General features: G+C 36.9%; 1 protein-coding gene across 2 annotated transcripts in view; it reads left to right on the top strand.

The window, feature by feature from the left end:
• LOC149556496 (monodehydroascorbate reductase, seedling isozyme-like) overlaps positions 1-19472 on the top strand; it is a 76872-nt gene that overhangs the window by 44401 nt on the left and 12999 nt on the right. For both annotated transcript variants that reach the window (XM_089830813.1, XM_089830812.1), the window contains one exon: positions 16175-16315. In XM_089830813.1, coding sequence (XP_089686939.1) covers positions 16175-16315 — 141 coding nt within the window. The remainder of the gene's footprint in view (positions 1-16174; positions 16316-19472) is intronic.

Raw genomic sequence — 19472 nt, 5'->3', positions numbered from 1 at the left:
ATTCAAATGCATCCAATGTAACTAACTCAAGGAATCTGAGCCAGATGTTTACTTCTCTATCAAATCAATATACATGTTTTTCTCATTGGAACATGAGAACAAGTTTCATGGTAAAACTCTTGCAAGTCACCACAAACATGATACCATGTCCTATCATCCAAACATGGAAGTGTGTGCAAAATTTGTGGAGAATTTTGCCTGATCTTACAGATATGTCAGCCTTGTTCCACATTGTCTCGTATCATCGTGATTCCATATATCTCCATACTCGTAGTGATTTCTTTGTTGATATCTAATAACATGCATCTGTGATTGCTGTCTTTCAGAATGATGCTGACATCTATTTGTTGCGACTCCTTTTATTAACTATGTAATTGTCTTTGATACATTTGATTCATTAACCTCTTTGACCTCTCATTATCATTTTTGACCTCTTGTTCTTTGTTTCTGGAAACTTTCTTCTTTAAATCCATTCTCTTGCTCCACCTTGTCTTCCTTTTCTGCACATTATATTTGATCTCATGTAAAGCTTCTTTATTTTTTCCCTATCAATGATTTGTGAACTTCTATTGTACATTAATATGACTGTGCCAGAGTCCAATGCAATCCAAGAATGAATGCAATCCATCCATTCATATCTTAGCTTTAAGACCATTATGATCAAATTTTAAAAATATAACCAATAAGGGATGTATGACACATGTCATTACCTCCATCAACCAATATACGATATAATATCATATCCTTAATCAATACACAAAATTGTATCACATCCTTAGATATATGACATCCATGACAATGAAAAATATTAGAAATACTCGAATATGAAGAGATGAAAGAGAATTGCTAAGATACCAAAGTGACATGACAGAACCAATTTGAGGCTGATCTTAAAGGTCCACCAAGAAAATATTTCGCTACTGATGATGGCCAAATGAAATTTAGATACCTATTCATTTGTATTGGGAGGTACATTTTGAACCCTATATCAACATGGACTTTGGGGTGTGTGGGTGGCCAGATGTTAGGGGGATTGGAGGCCAACATATTTTTATATAAGTAAATCTTAGTAATAAAGAAAAAGAACGTTTTCAAGAAGTAAGAACATTCAAGCCTCAATGCGAACTAATACATGTAGAGAGGCGTCCTAGAATACTGAAGGCGGCAATTCCACATCAGAGATCTACGAACATAGGGACTCATTTTGATTCTTTTGGATGTCTGTTTGCACATATTTGATAGAGGCTGAGGCTTGAATGTGCTTGCTTCTAAGAAAAAATTATGTTTTATTTATTATTAGGAATTATATATCTTAAAAGATGCCAGCCTTTAATGTCCTCTCACATCCATCGGCTAGTTTCCAAGAAGACTCAAGATGACAGCTTCACCACACCATAACTGTAAAAACACAGGGATTCACATCTTGAGTCTTTTGGGTGGCCCCTTGGCATATACTTCAGCATTGATAAGAATGGTTTGCAGTAGCAGGTATAATTAGGATGTGTTAACTCTGTGAACCTAATTCAAGGCATAAGATGGGTTCAGTCTGCGATCCTAATCAAGCTACCTTGGGAAATATAGAAACTTGTGTGATGTTTTATCAAGATTCAACTTTGTGTAAACATCACATAATTTGACATTGGAGGAAACATCACCTACATAATAGATATAGAAACTATCATTGGTTTGCATGATGTTGGCATAAAATATACTTTCTCTTGGCCTTAAAAATAAACCCCTCAATGCTTGCTAGTTTTAATTGTTTTAGCATGAAGGGGTCATCCTCACATTGATTTTCATCTAATTCGTAAATTCTGGATTGTGCAGCTTTAACGTTTGAATATCATATGTATTGACCACACATTTTCCTTATCAAAAACTGGTTGTAGCTGTTAAGTTTCTTACCAGATTTCAAAATTGAGGCTGATTGATGCACAACTTTTGATTGCAGGTATGAACACTGATGTCAAAGAATAGATTTGCTCCAGAATTTGTATATGTTAGTACAAAATAATAGAGATAATAAAATGTTCTTGAACTTGAAATGTAAATCGATCTTTTGATGTGCCTGCATTAATTGATTTTGATGCCTTGTTATGCTGGGCGGATCAAATATGCATATCACAGAGGGGTGTGAGGGTGAATGGGCATGTCTCCGAATCAAGACACAAACATTCACCATCACACCGGTTCGGTGTTGGTTAATCATGCCTTATTTGTTATAGACTTAACACAAGTCTTAATCGTGTATTACCGATCATTATGAACTGCAATGTGATATAATATAGATCGATAGTGATCTTAAATCAAAGGAAACAAAATAAGTTTCGATCATGTCTAAAATGAAATCTCAGACAATATATATATGATCATCGATTTCAACTATGTAGAGTTTTATACACTGCATATTATATATATGCATATATATAACAGTATGTGCATCACACACACACACACACACACACACACACACACACATGCTGATCACAATTATTGTCAGACCGAAGCTACATGCTTTAACACTCCCTCTTAGCTAGGGAAGACAAAGTGCATATATATAAGTTCATGTTATTTGAAAAGTGATATCATCTAGATATACTTAAGAAAATCAAGTCTCATGATATTCTTTCCAGTTATGGTGTGTACATAGATATCAAGTCTCATGATATCTACCTTAAGAGATCATGGTATTCCACCATGAGTTTGAACATATTGATCTTCAACAGATATCATGTCACATGATATCTATCAACATGCTCCTTTAACTATCATGATTTGTCCAAGAATATCAAGTCACATGATATTCATCATGATACTAATCTAATATTTATAAAGTCATCACCTTATAGTATTAGAATGAACATTTCATTATAAAAGATTGTCACCTTTTGATAATGTACATAGGGTAGGCCCATAAGTCATAGAGTCACACATATGACAAAAGAGTTTACACTTTAAACATCTTTATTAAAATAATACAAATTTATAAAGTTGAGACTCAATCTCATAAACTTACATTCCAACCATACCAAGTTTCTTTCTAAAATGATCAACCTTCACTTTATTTGAAGAGCCTTGGTGAGAATGTCAACTGTTTGATCACCTGTACTAATATATTCCATCTGAATTGCTCTTCTTTCCACCATGTCTCTCATGTAGTGGTAAGGAATTTCTTGGATCTATCGTGAAATATTGGATTCACAGATAACTTGATACAACTTTGATTATCACAATGAATAGTGGTAGGTTTCATAGGCTCATATAATAAGTTAGAAAGCAATTTTTGAAGCTACATTGCTTCTCTAGCTCCCATTGTTGCTGTAATATACTTTGCCTCAGTAAAACTTTGAGCAACTAAAGCTTGCCTTTTGCAGATCGATGAGATCATAGCGGAACCTAAGCTAAAATAACATCTTGATGTGCTCTTTCGATCTTTTACACTTCCGGCCTAATCAGAATCAGTATATCCATGTAATTCCAAGCTGTATTCTCATATTTAGGTTCATACCCAATAGTGCCTTTAAGATACCTTAATATATGCTTCAAAGCAACATGATGAATTTCATGAGGTTTACACATGAACTGACTTAATACATTAACAACATAGCAGATATCAGGTCGAGTATTCACAAGATACATCAGAGACCCAATTATCTATCTGTATAAAGTGGGATCAACTAGTCTAGATTCAACACTTGCTTCCTTTAGCTTGTGTAAGTTGGTTTCCACATGTGTTGACATAGGTCGATAGTTCCACATTCCAAATCTTTTCAGAATATCAATAGTATACTTCTTTTGATGTAGGAAGATATTTCCAGACTTTTGACGAACTTCCAATCCAAGGAAGTAATGAAGAATGCCTAAGTCCTTCATTTCAAATTTAGAAGCCAAATCTCTTTTAAACTGATTAATGGGATGTTCTTCTCTTGTAATTAGAAGGTCATCAACATAAAGAATTAGAATCAACATATCACCTTTAGTTACTTTAAAGTAAAGATTTGGATCAGCAACATTCTTGGTGAATCCAAGATTTAGAAGATATTTATCAATGCTTTCATACCAGGCTCGGGGAGCCTATTTGAGTCCATATAGAGCCCTTTTCAATTTACATACATAGGAGGCAGCATCATGAGTCACAAATCGTGTTGGTTGTTTCAAGTATACTTCTTCCTCAATTGTTCCATTTAGAAAAGCAATTTTTACATCCATTTGATAGATTTTCCAACCTTTAGCTACTACAATGACTATTACAGCTCTAATTGAGGCATACCTGGCAATTGGTGCAAAAGTTTCTTCAAAATCGATTTCTTAATTTTGAGAGAATCCTCTAGCCACAAAACGAGCTTTATGTTTTTTAAAGCTACCATCTACAACATACTTTGAAGAGCTATTTGGAAGAAACACCAGGTTTTCCTTTAGGTCTAGGAACTATATTCCAAACATCATTTTTTAGTATCGACTGATATTCTTCCACCATTGCATCTTTCCAAGCTTGATGTTTAAGTGCTTCTGAAGCATTAGAAAGTTTAGAGTTTGGACTCTCACACATGAACGCATTGTATGTTAATTTTCGAGGTCTTTTACTTTCTTTGAAAGTCGCTTGAAGATGTGCAAATTCATCTCCTTCCCGTATAATTTTCCTTGCCCAAAGTGGCCTTTTAGAATTATCATTAAGACTCTCTTCTTGAGTCTCAGGAAGGATCTCAGTTTCATTTAAAGTCTCTTTAGGATAGTCCCTCTGAATCTCAGGAGCAGAAGCCTCTTGTAGGGAACATGATAAGTCATCTGTATTTAGTTCATCTGAAGTTTTGGCTCTTTTGAAAGTAATATCTTCTTCAAAGATGACATCTTTGCTGAGTTCTCTTTGTTTCTGCCTAGGTATGTAGATTTTGTACCTTTTTATTGTTTCACTAAAACCAATAAGAATTCCTTTTCTTCCAGTAGGTTTTAACTTTGCCCTTTTCTCCTTGGGTATATGAATATACACAAGACATCCAAATATCCTTAAATGACTAATGTCAGGTTTCATTCTTGAAAATGCTTCTTCAAGAGTTTTGTTGTCCAAATGTGAGTGATGACATCTATTATGAATATAGACTACTGTACTCGATGCTTTAGCCCAAAATGACATGCTCAAGTTCTGATCATATACCATAGCCCTAACAACTTCTACAATAGTTCTATTTTTCCTTTCAGCAACTCCATTTTGTTGAGGATTGTAGGGAACTGTGAACTCTCTCTTAATCCCAGCAAGTTTGCAAATTTCTTTAAATATTTCAGAAGTGTATTCTTTCCCATTATCTGTTTTTAAAACTTCAATTTTCTTTTCTGAGGAGTTCTCAGTGATAGTTTTGAATTCTCTAAATTTAGAAAGAACCTCTTCAGATTCTTTGCACTTAGAGAAGTATTTCTACGTCTTCGTTGAAAAATCATCAACTAATATCACATAGTACAAGAACCCTCTTATGGATGGTGTAGACATGGGTCCACATAGGTCAGAGTGCACTAGTTCTAACATGTCTTTAGTTTTGCTCAAACTATGAGGAAATGACTTTTTAATGTTTTTCCCTAAGGCACAACCTTTGCAGGATTCATTGTTAATATGACTTTATTTGGGCATTCTAGTTACCAATTTCTCCATAGATGTTAGAGCACAAAAGTTGATATGACCTAATCTTCTATGCCATATTTCATTTGAATCTGAAGTCTCGTGAACAAGTGCAAGATTGGTCTTAGTGCAAAGCTCATATAATAGTCCTGGTTGTACTCCTATTGTTAGAGCCTTCATTATAGTTGAATTCTGAGGTCATGCTAATACCTTACCTTCCATGAATGCAATTCTATAACCATCATCTTCAAGTGCAAATGTAGATAGTAAATTCTTTTTAATACCTGGTATATAAAGAACTCTAGAAAACTGAATAGAATTTTCGGATTTCAATTTGATGCTGCAGGTTCCAATTCCTTTTACAGAATGTGCAGAATCATCACCAATTGTAACTTCTTCATTTGTTTCTATTTGCATACTTTCTAGGTTATCTTGATATGTAGTGATGTGTCTGGAAGATCCACTGTCAATTATCCAAGTGTTGGATTTGGTTGATATTTGACTAGACAATGTTGAATAGAAGGCATATTTCTCAGACTCTTGACCTTCATTTGATTTATCAGATTTGGCAAATGACTCTTGAAGTTTAGATCTATCAGGACAATTTAGTGCATAATGGCCATATTGATCACACCTGAAACATTGAATTTTGGAGAAGTATTTCTTCTGTTTTGACTATCCTTTTCCATGAAAGTTTCTTTTCCTTTTGTTGTTCTTCTTCTTACCCTTCTTATGAGAGTTGGTGTTAAGAACATGAATGTCCTCATCTAAAGTTTTATGTTTTCCTTTAATCATTAATCTCAATTCTTCTTGAAGACAATCAGATCTCAATTGATCTAGTTTTGGGATTTTAGATCGTGCACTTATAGCTTGTACAAAGGACTCCCAAGAATTTGGTAGTCCTCCTAACACTACTATGGATAACTCTTGGTTGCCAATCTCATAACTAACATAACTAACAAAAGATAATTGATATCTCAATTCTATGGTTCTCATGAAGAAGGCGTTCACGATTTCTCCTTTATTCATGCTCATATTATTGATTTGTCTTTTAAGAACAAGTTTTCCACCAGTGTTATTTACTATAAATGCATTTTCAAGCGCTTTAAACATGCAATATGCTGTAGCATGTTTTGCCACAATAGGCACTATGTGATCTTGAATGACATCCACGATTATCTTCATGGCTTTCTCATTATTTTCGATACATTGAGTTTTCTCTAGATCATCTTTAGGTTCTTCTTTTTCTTCCTACAAAAGATTCTAATTTGTTTTCTTTTAATAGCATCATTATATGAAGTTTCTAGGATTCAAAGTTATCAGCACTTGTAAGGTGATGTTCAAATCTTAACATGTTTGTCATCTTGAAGAGTAATGAGAGATTGCAATTTAATGTGAAATTTGATCTCTCTTTAACAAGGCTCTGATACCATGTAAATATTTTTACCAGATTTCAAATTCGAGGCTGACTGATGCACAACTTTTGATTGTAGGTATGAACATTGATGTCAAAGAATAGATTTGCTCCAGAATTTGTATATGTTAGTACAAAAATAATAGAGATAATAAAATGTTCTTGAACTTGAAATGTAAATCAATCCTTTGATGTGCTTGCATTAATTGATTTCGATGCCTTTTTATGCTGGGCAAATCAAGTATACATATCACACGGAGGGGTGTGAGGGTGATTGGGCCTGAATGGAGACATGAACATTCACCATTACTTCGGTTCGGTGTTGGTTAATCATGCCCGATTTGTTATAGACTTAACACAAGTCTTAATCATGTATTGCTGATCATTATAAACTGCAGCCCGATATAATATAGATCGATAGTGATCTTAAATCAAAGGAAACAGAATAAGTTTCAATCATGTCTAAAATGAAATCTCAGACAATATATATATGATCATCGGTTTCAACTGTGCAGAGTTTTATATACTGCTATTATATATATATATATATATATATATATATATATAATAGCTGATCACAGTTATTGTCAGACTGAAGCTAAATGCTTTAACAGTAGCAATTGCATTTGAATTGTGTTACTTGTGGCCAAGGTGCACAAAATATCAGATTGATCTTTGACGATGGATTTATTCCCAATTTGTGGGCCAAATGTCTATCTTGTGATGCACCTCTAGTACCCATATAATTTAGATCTCACTTGTTTCCTTTGAGTAGGACATCTGCTTGCACAGTTAGAGCTGAGGGAGGAACCAGAGTCCGCCTCAAATGCCTCACTCATACGCTGGTATGCTTATTTCATTCTGTTTTGTGATGTTATCACCTTTTAGTATCTGAAACACTCTATTTTGGTTTTGGCTGTAATCTTTAACTTGGTAGCCTTTGAATAACCTTGGGGATTTCCTTAAATTGAGGTCATAATGGGAATGTGTGGAGAGAAGCGTCTTTAATCTAGAAGATAATAGATTTGGGTTAATTCCCTTCACATTTTTCCAGGTAGATCTTACTTCTGTAATCAGTACTTTTCATACCTAATGTTAACCTTGAATCAGATATAAGTTGTTGCTTGCTCCTTGTCATTATTTTTGTTTATTGTACTTTCTGCAACCAGAAAAACAGTAATTCTGGGTTAACAGACAATTGAATAACTTTGATGGCTGTCTTTCCCATTGCTGCATATATTCTGCAGTTAATCTCAGTCAAATGCCATGCTAATACAGAAAGATGAGCTGCTTGCTTGGTATTGTCTGGGAACAGTTATTGTCATTTGAAATGTTCTCAACAAGAAATTTTTTATGCATTGTTATCTAGGCTAAAAGGCCATATAGTATATTTTCTCCCACTAAACAAGTCCATGATAATAATGTTCTTCTTAGCAAATTTCTTTGCTAATCCTGAAGGGTATGCATGAGCCTATCACCTTGTGGGATTCATCATGCAGTATTTGGGGAAAGACATTTGAGCAAAATTTGGATGGGAGTGTTTTTCCTTTGTTCAAGCACACATTATTTTATCCTTCTGCTAAATCTCAAGTCAAAGTGATTGCATGCCATCTTGTGGCAGTACTTTTTTATAATGAAAATAAACAATTTTTTTCTATTAAGGATAGTTTACGAAACTGCATTTCAATTGCTCCAGACATTCTTCATCAAGATCTATCAAAAAAAATATTATGCCAACGAGCTGTATTGAGAAACCTATATCAACTACTGTCAGTTTTGAGCGCTATACATATATACAAAAGTACTAATTCATCCATTGGCACACTAATTAGTTACATCATAGAGAATCAAATTATAAACAGAGTTCCTCAATCCCACGAGCCCACAATATTGTTACTGGTCTCAGCCTGATCTATACAAAATCTTCCAACGGGGGCTGAATATCTGGATTAGCCACGTGCTCCAACTTGGAGCATCTTGCTGTTTAGGTTCCTCATCCTTTTCCTTGATCTTATCCTTAGTGATCTGGTTCTGCTCCAGTACCAGCTCCAAATCCTTCAATTCATCCTGGTTTAGCATCCCCTTGTAAGCATGAAAGAAATGGGCAGATCTGATGTCAGACTTGTACAACAGCATAACACCTTGCTGGGCCAAAATCACGAAGCGGTCTCTAGGTATTTTAATCACTGCAGAAACCTGTTTCACTATAAAAAAAGCTGTGAGTTTATCATTAAACTCAGTAAGTGACCGCCTTCTGTGCTGAAAAGCATCTTTATTCCTCTTAGACCAAAGAAACCAGATAATCTCACAAAACAGAATAGACTAGAGTTCATTAAGTTTATCATCAAAACAAGTAACAAACTGAGCTGAGACTTCAAACCAAGACAGAACTGGACTGTTGTTCCAAGCCACAGGGTGACCAATAAAGATGGACCGCACGTGGGAAGCAAAAGAGCACTCCAAGAAGATATGACTCACTGACTCTCTAGCATTACAAATGGAACACTGAACAACAAACAGGACCTATACCCAAAGAAGAAAGGACACCCCCAACAGCAACTTTCTTAAGCAACAAGCACCACCCGAGACAGACCACCTTAGGTTCACACCAACTTTTCCACATTCTGTCCAAAACAAAAGACCAAGTGGACTCAGACCAATGGCAACCCTAGGACGAGTTAATCCAAGCAATAATCTCTGCTTCACCTCTCAACATGTTATAAATCTGCTTAACTTTAGCATATGAAAAAGCAGTGACATCTTTCCATTTAAATTGCTCCACAAACTGATTGGATGTAAAAATCTTCCCAGAGAAGAAAGGCCTGTCTTGCAAATGAGGGAGCAAGTCTTCTTCTGGGACGAGGGAATGCAAAACTTGTTACTCAATTCTTCCCATGAGCAAAGCTTCTTATCCTTCATGATGTCATCAGTGACATCAATACCCATGGTTGCCCAATTCCTAACAGAACAACACTGTGTGAGCGCAAGTGGTTTATTTTTCAACCTGCAACCCCACCAGATCTTTCCATGACTGTTTATGTTGAGGATTGACCGACAGCCTCCTACAGACAATTTTTTTTGATCTTAGCCCAGGCTTTCCATATAGAAGCAAATATGGGGGAACCAAAGATTCTCATTCCCAAATTTCCCAAATATTTTATCAATGAAACCTATGTCTTTCCATTGCTTTCCCTTTTAAGGCTTAGATAAGGAAATATTATATCTGATTAAAACCTTCCATGGTTCATTACCTTAAGAGATTTAAATATCCATTTTGAAACTAAGGCCATTCCATGTGCTTTCAAGTCTCTCAAGCCTAGTCCCAGCTGGGGCATCAGACCACCCAACAACCACTGATTTTTGAGGGATAATTCTAGCACCCGATGCACTGCAAAAGAACTCCAATTTAGTAATTGCACTAGCAAAATTTACCTCAGAGAGCTCAATAAACAGTGCAGTGTTATCTGCAAATTGGGCATTGATAAGTTCATCATGATTAGGTAATTTGATACCCTTTACTGGAGATCTCAGGCTCTGATCTCTAAGAATATAATATAATGCATCTGCGGCCAACACTAAGAGCGACGGAGCTAAAGGACGATCTTGTCTGATGGACCTTTGCAGACTGATTGGTTCTGAGATTTCCTCATTAATGTTGATCACTGAGGACGAGTCTTTGAACAGGAGCTCAATCCACCTAGAAAATTCTGGAGGGATGCCAAGAGCATCTAGTACGCCTAGAACAAATGGCCATTCTACCCTGTCGTATGCCTTCTCAAAATCCAGAAGAATCATAGCACACTGCTGACCATCCTCTTTTGCCTAGTCATGGCCTCCCAAGTTCCATTGTTACCCGTGAATGTGTTTCCAGCAAAATTTGACTCCCCCCCTTTTCCAGGACGTCTCGGAAACTTCCGGAAACCATCCCTTGGCTATCCTATAAAATTAATATTTTAGTTTTGATAATTTGTTTGATTTCCACTCTCATGTCAACTCTATAGTCAAATTATTTGAGACAAAAATTATATGTCAAGGTTCTATAATTCATATAAGCATGCTTTACCCATGTTTTTATATGAATATTTAATGTTTCCCTTTATATCTAAAAGTTATCCTATTTTTTATATAACTGTTCCCAGTGCTGTCCCCTGCTCTGAGAAAAAAATTCCGTCCCCAAAAGCTGTTTCCCCATCCCCACATCCCCTCCTCCTGGAAACCTGGGGTAACATAGCTCCTAACTAGTGATAAGTTTCTCCAATATGTATCTTCCCCAAATAAAGCCAGTTTGAGTGACAGACACAATGGAACCCAAGGTTCATGCAAGCGTATTCGCCAACAACTTAGCAATAACCTTATATGAAAGGTTCAAAAGTGTAGTGGGCATCCAGTTCTTCACCTGCTTCTTGTCTCATCCTTAGGAAGAAGCTTTATAACCCTCTATTAACATGCTCCCCCAAAGGGCCCTTCTCATAACCTTCTTTATAAAAATCTGACAATTCCAATGCAACCCATTCGGAATTAGCCTTGTAGAATTCACCAGGTATACTGTTCAAACCTGGAGACTTATCATTTGCCAGAGATTCTATGGTTCTTATAATTTCATCGGTTGTAATTTCCCTGGCCAACCACTCAGCTTCTATTTTTTTAACATTTTTGGGGATTAACTTCAAACATTTAGCCAAATTTTCTTCATTTGGTTGATGAAATTCAGAAGGAAACAACTTAGAGTAGAACTCCTGAAAACTGAAAAGCCTTCTTGATCACCTCCTAGTCTGATGAAGAGTTGTCATCCACATCAATTTCCTCAATTCTGATCTGTTTCTGCCTGTATTTGATAATGTTAAAATAATACTTGGATCCATTTTGTTAATGTTCAGCTTTTATTTCAGTGAGATCACCTTTAAGGGATTCATTCTGGGGTTCGGTTCTATTCAAGAATCAAAACGGATCGAAGGGCTTCCTCCTCCTTATTCCTATCTTTAGCAGCCTTCTCCCCAATAAATTGGAACATATTCCGCCACACACCAATGAGACCCTTCCATATTTCAATGGAGTCCAGTTTATTTGTATCACCTTTAGCAAGATAAGTAGCCATATTGACTGCTAGCAGATTGTCTTCATCATCTAGGAGAGAGATGTTAAGCTTGTAAATTCCTTTATATGCTCTCCTAGTCTGAGGCCAGTTCCCAATGAGGATCCTCGCAGTAATAGGTGAGTGATCCGATATAGTAGCACGGGTTACCACAACCAGGTTATAATTCTAAGATGTTTCAAAAGAAAAGAAAGAACCATCCTCATACATCTGAACAAGCCTGCAATAAATTCTCTGTGAATTGCATTGATTATTGCACCACGAGAACCAAAGACCTGTAGATGACTCTTTCATCTTCTCAAAGGGGTCAATGATGTTCAGAGTCCAGACATCTTTTGCACTTGGCCCAGAAAAAATGTTCATTCCCTTTCGATTCTGCCATGTTAAAATCCCGTACTACAACCCAGTGAGCTTTGGGGAGTGAAGAGGCCAGCCACCCCCACAGATTAGCCCTATCTCTATAATCATTAGGAGCATAAACACTGCAGACCTCAACTAAAGAGTCTTGAAAATTGAAAACCTTCCATCAAGCTCTGCTGCATGGAGAGGAGTCCAAATCTACAATTAAGTCCACCCACTTATGGCCAATAGGAAGAGCAACACCACCTCTCCCCCTATCATGATTGGACACAATCTGATGGGCATCCTTCCATATAACTTTCAATGTGGCAAAAGCTTGATACCCAGAGACTTTTATCTCCTGCAAACATACAATATCCTCACATTTCAACTTCTTGTGCTAGTCCTGAACCATCAACTTCCTATCTCTGATCTCTAACCCTTTAACTTTCCAACTTGCAATATTCAACATCATTAATTTTTATTAGAGGGTTTTTTCCGGTTTCTATATAATGTGTTGAAATTCTCAAGCATTGTGATATTGCTATTAGGATTTAGCTGTGTGATTTTGAGACAAACTCATTAACCCATGTTTCATGAGTGGTGATTCAACACGAATCCATCTCTCATGAAAATAAATGGAACACTTAGCACTCATTGGATCTAGGTGATGCTCACAGGGATGAAGCACCGGGACTTCCCGGGAGGTCACCCATCCCAGTACTACTCCAGCCTGAGCGCGCTTAACTACGGAGTTTCCTCTATGGTCAAACCCAAAGCTTGTAACCTGTGTTTTGCCTTATGAACCATTCATTAGAAAGCCCCTTAAGCTCATTAATTGATAAGCAGGAGATATTGATTGTCACTATCCTTCTTATTATCCCTCTTATATTTTTCGAAATTGATTGTCTGTCTGAGGTTTTCCTTTTCTTTTTAAACTCAATGAAAGGTGGGAAATCCTCTTTGGGTGGGGCCTCAGATAGATCGACTTCAATATCAGCAATAGCAATCTCATTATCATTCACTGTTAGTTCTTCACCATTTTCACCAACAGTCTGATTTTTTTGTAGAGCCTGGCTCTCTCCTTGATAGTGGCGAAGGCAAGCTGTTGTGCATTGGGTCTCACAGGGGCATTAATCTCTTTGGTGCCATCATTAGAATTCACCCGTTTCAACTTATTATCATACAACTTAGCAGGAATAACCTCCAGCTCATCTTCGAAATGGGTATTGCTCAAAGAAAAAGGAAATTCCTAGGGAATGTCTCTGGTTTCACTAAGGTTATTATCCCTTGATTCACAAGAAGTGTCTTCATCTCTCCAAGTAAGAGAGTTCGACTTCTTCTCTGGTTCCTTCCTCACATTGTTGTTAACACTACTATGACCAGTTTTACCCTTATTATTCCCCATGTGCTCATTGTTTGCAACCTTGAAAGACTCATTATGGTTTTTTAAGCACTGGGCAATCTTTACTGTTGCACCCATTATGTTTGCAATGGAAACAAGCGTTAAGGTTTCGCAACAATTCAATGTCCCAGCAGAGAGTCTCCTCTTCCAGGCTCATTTTAATTTTCTCAGGAATGTCTGCGTCTGGCTGAAGGGCTTTAAGAACCTGTGCATTGAGGCGGGGCGAAGTAACCCTAGAGTCTTTGAGTTGCAACACATTATTCAGTGGTTTCAAAATCTGTGGTAAAAATGGCCGGAACTCTGTTGGAAGATGTTTAATCTCCAACCAGTTTAGTGCTGCCCTAGCCAAAACCTGTCTGACATCCACTTTCGGAGACCACGGAAAGGACTTGAACAAGGTTTGCCCAACGGTTCATAAAACCCTTCTTTAGGACTATTTCCTGCATTCACAACTCTTAAAAACAAGAAAAAAACAACCCTTTGTACACCATTTTAACAAAACTGACAAAAAGCACTAGTTTTTACCCCGACATTATCTCTCCATTCATCAAAGAATTTATTCAAGGATAACGAATTCAAATCCATACAAGAAAAGAAAATAGCCATTCTTTAACCTACCCCGCTCACTCATAGCTTTAAGCTCGTCCAAATTAGGCTTAGATACCGGTTCTCTCTGATTTTCCCCGGATGCTGATGCCGATGCTGGTGCACGTGGATGCGCTGATGCGTCCGGGTTCTGCTCTCCGGATGCTCCCAGGGAGCGCATCCTCGGACTGTGGAGAGCATCTGGGTGCATCTGTACAGCACCCGCGGCCAAAAGGTTATTTTGACGTCCAAAGTCTCGAGTGGCCTTTTTTTCATGTGTTTATTGCCTTTTAGACGTCCAAAATGACTTCTTTTCATGTGTTTAATTGCCTTTTAATTTTTTTTTGCACTCATGTTTTATAATCCATTTGATTCTCAATGACTGTATTTGATTAATGAACCTGGAGTCCTGATTGATCAAGATTGAATCATGAACTAAATTTTGATTTTGTAATTCAAATTGCAACTGAATCTTGAACTTAATCATTTAATTATTTCAATATATGTATTTGTCTTTCAATGTTGAAGTATCGTGCTCTCGAATGGATTATTTTTGTATTTTCTTTACGCATATACATGCATCCAAAATCCAAAAAAAAATCAGCATCACAATCAACATTGGTAACTTCAAAACTAGAAGATAAAAATAAGATTTTCTGCAGCGAAGGCCAAGACTTGCCATCTTCTCCCCTTCCGGCGTCTCCACCATTGACAACACTTCCATCTCTACATCCATGTCCGTCAGTTCCCATTGCTCCACCCCTACTGACGGCCAAGACTCTTCCATCGAACACAGCTACTAGTGGGCACACCACAACCCACCACAACCCCTTACTCTGCAGAAACAACTGACTTGTAAGATGGCTTCTCTGTTCCGCGCACAATCTTTCCTGCATCAATATCCCTAATTTTTCCATTGTTATTGCCAGTGTCCTTATTAATGGTATCATCAGTGCGCAGAAATGCAGGCACGCTTGGAGTACCTCACTCAGGGCGCCACAGCCGAGCCGAGTACACAGACGAACGAGGAAACCCAATAAACCCTAAAAGGACCCCAAACAACGAAACAGAAAAGCACTAAAAACCACGAAAAGACACGACAGAGCATGGAAGGAAGACTCAGAGGTAAACGTGGCAAGGAAGCAAATTTCCTGAAAGCCTGAAAGTGGCAATTGCAGCCGTGGGATGACGTATCAAATCCCGTCGACAGATGCACTTGCAGAGCGTTCAAAACTCCTGTCCAAAGACCATGAAAATAAACAATTGGATAATGAAAACTAGAGAAATTGTCAATCAATTTTGAATATAAATCAAAGGGAGAAGATAACCTTTAGGATGACACTTTAATTTTTCCTATAATGTCCCTACAAAATCACAGCGAGCTCTTATAAATGCAAAGGCTTTTGATTTCACCATCCTTCTAGAACGGGACTGCTATATGATTTCTTTTTTGGATTCAATCCAAGATTTCTGCTCGGAATATAGGTTTTATTGCAGATAAATATCTAGATTTGGTTAAAAATACAGTTGGACTGATAAGCCACCCGTGCATTAGAATTTAGGGTCTATGAATGGTGGTATCCTTCTCCCTGAAGTGCTATTGGCGAAAATCTCAATCGGAAGGTTTCTAAACATATCATGTTAATAGTTAGGGATATCTTATATAATTTCTGCATGGATGCCTTTTCAGTATAGTTTGCTGACCCTGAGTTATACCATGAATTATTGCAGACTGATGCCTTTTTCAAGACTAGCGTTCCCGATGTTTATGCTGTGGGAGATGTGGCAACTTTTCCAATGAAGATTTATGGGGACGTTAGAAGAGTCGAGCACGTCGATCATGCTCGGAAGTCAGCAGCACAAGCTGTGCAGGTGGGTCTCTTTTACTTTTTCATTCTTCTGTTCTTTTCTTTCAAGACAATTTAAATTGCTGAGTTTGCTGGATGATGACTCTGATGAAATCAGTTGATGGGGGATGTATCACATAGCTTCCAGTGTTGAATGGGGAATAATTGTTTGTGCTTATTGCGATTAATATTGCCATAGTTATTGAGAACAATTTCTTATTTGAGACTGTCAATTTTCGCAATTGAATATTGGTTCCTTTGTGATAATTATTGAAGAGGATTTAATTGCGAAAATGGAAATAGCAGATCTAAACAAATTAGATACGAGAAAATATTAATAAATGCAATATCAGATTTATGGTAGTTCACTGCAATTTGTGACTACGTTCACATTGGAAAAAGTATTGTATTGATTAATAAAGTTGATTACAAATGATACAGGAACCACATATATACTAGCATATATATATAATATATATATAATAAGCCGAGAGATAATCTTTTCGAGGCGTCTATTGTACTGAGTGAGATTATGAAAATAGGCGCTTATATATAAGCTAGTAGCACTTGCGGTGCAAAATGAAAGATATTATTTTTTAAATTATAATTTGTTATAGTTAATATATTGTGAAAATTTTAATTAATAAATATTTAATATTATTATGATTTAGTATAAGTTTTATATATTAATTTTTAAAATTTGCATAGAGAAAAAATAATAATAGTAATTTAAAAAGATATTTTAAAATCTTATAGGTAATTATTTAATGTTATAAAAATTGAAGAAATGTTATACATTCTATTGCTAAACAATTTGAGCACATTGAATCAATATGAAAATTTTTATACAAACATGTGTAATAAAGAAATACTTAACAATCATTGAAAGAAATGATGACATAGTCCATTGCAAAATGTAATAGTGTAATATTTAATAGTTATTCCAAAATTGGGTATAATAAAAAATAGTATTGTTCAAAATGTTGACAATACATTGACAAATAATATGTAGAATATTTTTACTTTTTCAACCATGGATGGACTGGTAATAACTCTACATTTCCATGAAGAACATTTCGTACTTCAATTGACAGAGTGGACTTTACATGAAATAATGTAGGTATGCCATAATTTGCATGCAACAACCTGAAAGATGGAATGACTTGGTGTATTGTCAACGTGATTATGTAACAAAAATTAAGAGTAGCTATCAACCATTCTTCGAGTGGATCCTTGTGGTAGCTAATTTTAGATTCTCCTTTAAGAAATCTCATAAACTTCATACTGAGCTCATCACAGAGAGTGTGCTTCTTGAAATTTACTATTGGGACAATAGATTCCCTTTGAAAATAAAAATGTATTACCATATGTATAATAATTAATAAAATTAAAATATTCTTTAAGTAATTAAAATTAAATTTAGAATTGAAATTAGTCTCTTTCCCTCTCTCCATGTTTATCTATTACATGCCCTAATTATTATCTCTCTCTCTACCTCATTGGTCTTCCCATCTCCATTCTCTCTCTGTCTACCTCATCTCTCCACTTCTTGTGCCTCTCTCCCAAATCTATCCCCTCACTATCTATTTCCCCTTATACAATCTCTCTCTCTCTCTCTCTCTCTCTCTCTCTCTCTCTCTCTCTCTCTCGACTCCCCTTTTCATTCCCCATCATCATGTCCATCTATCCCCTACCATATTTATTATCTTTCTTTCTCTCTCTCTATCTATCTATCTTTCTCCCCCCCTCTTCTCACACTCTCTCATTTTCTCTCTTCCTCTTCTACTCCTCCCTCCCTCTCCCTGTTTCTCCCTCTTCCTCTGACTCTCACTCTTGTGTTTCACCCTCTCCCTCTTCTCACACTATCTCATCTTCTCTCTCCCACACATCTATCTCCCTAATTTATCACTTTAATGCTCTCCCCTCCCTCCTCTCACAATATCTTCCTCTCTCTACTCCATCTCTTCTATTTCCCACCACCTCTTACCCTTCTACTACTCTCTCTCTCTCTCTCTCTCTCTCGTCTCTTTATCTCTTGCAATATCTCTCTATGTTAACTCTGTCCCTCTCTTTCCCTATGTCAAATTCTCTCTCTCTCTCTCTCTGACACACACACACACACACACACACACACACATTTGCCCTCTCTCATGCCTCTTTCTCTATAAAATTATCTCTCTATGTCTATCTCATGTCTCTCACCCTCACCCTCTTCTCTGCCCTATCTCTCTCTATCTCTATCATCCCCTCCTATTATTACCGCCCACTGTCATTGTCTCATGTTTCTTTACCTCTCACAATCTCTCATGGTGTCTACTTCATGTCTGACCCTCATCTCGTCATCTTATTTTTTTATATTTACCCCATCTCTTTCCCTATTGCAATTGTCCCTTTCTATCTCATCTCCATGTATCATATCTCCTACCACCTCATACATTTCTCCCCTAATTACCATCTCTCTCTCTCTCTCTCTCTCTCTCTCTCTCTCTCTCTCTCTCTCTCTCTCTCTCATCCCATTCTCTCTCTCACAAACACACATCTCCACTCCCTCACGCCTCTTTATCTCTAAAATTCTCTCTCTATGTCTATCTCATGTCTCTCACCCTCTCCCTCTTCTCTCTCCTATCTCTCTCTTTGTCATTCCCTCCTATTATTACCACCCACTCTCATTGTCTCATGTTTCATTACCTCTCACAATTTCTCTTGGTGTCTACTTCATGTCTTACCCTCATCTCCTTGTCTTATTTTTTTCTATCTACCCCATCTCTTTCCCTATCATAATTGTACCTTTCTACCTCATCTCCATGTATCCTATCTCCTGCCCCATCATACCATTTCTTCTCTAATTACAATATACATTTGTATCGTCATCTCTCTCTCTCTCTCTCTCTCTCTCTCTCTCTCTCTCCCCCCCCCCTCCCTCCCTCCCTCCCTCCCTCCCTCCCTCCTCTCCCACTCTGTCTCTCTCTCTCTCTCACACACACATCTCCTGTCACTCATGCCTTTTTATCTCTAAAATTCTCTCTCTATGGCCATCTCATCTCTCTTGCCTCTCTCTCTTCTCTCCCCTATCTCTCCTAATCTCTTTCATCCCCTCCTATTATTACCACCCACTCTCATTGTCTCATGTTTCCTTACCTCTCACAATATCTCTTGGTGTCTACTTCATGCCTTGCCATCAT

Source organism: Cupressus sempervirens, chromosome 5 (genome assembly GCF_028749045.1).
Source record: "Cupressus sempervirens isolate cs-2001-9-10 chromosome 5, ASM2874904v1, whole genome shotgun sequence".
Taxonomy (NCBI): domain Eukaryota; kingdom Viridiplantae; phylum Streptophyta; class Pinopsida; order Cupressales; family Cupressaceae; genus Cupressus; species Cupressus sempervirens.
This window is presented reverse-complemented; position numbering and strand designations above follow the sequence as displayed.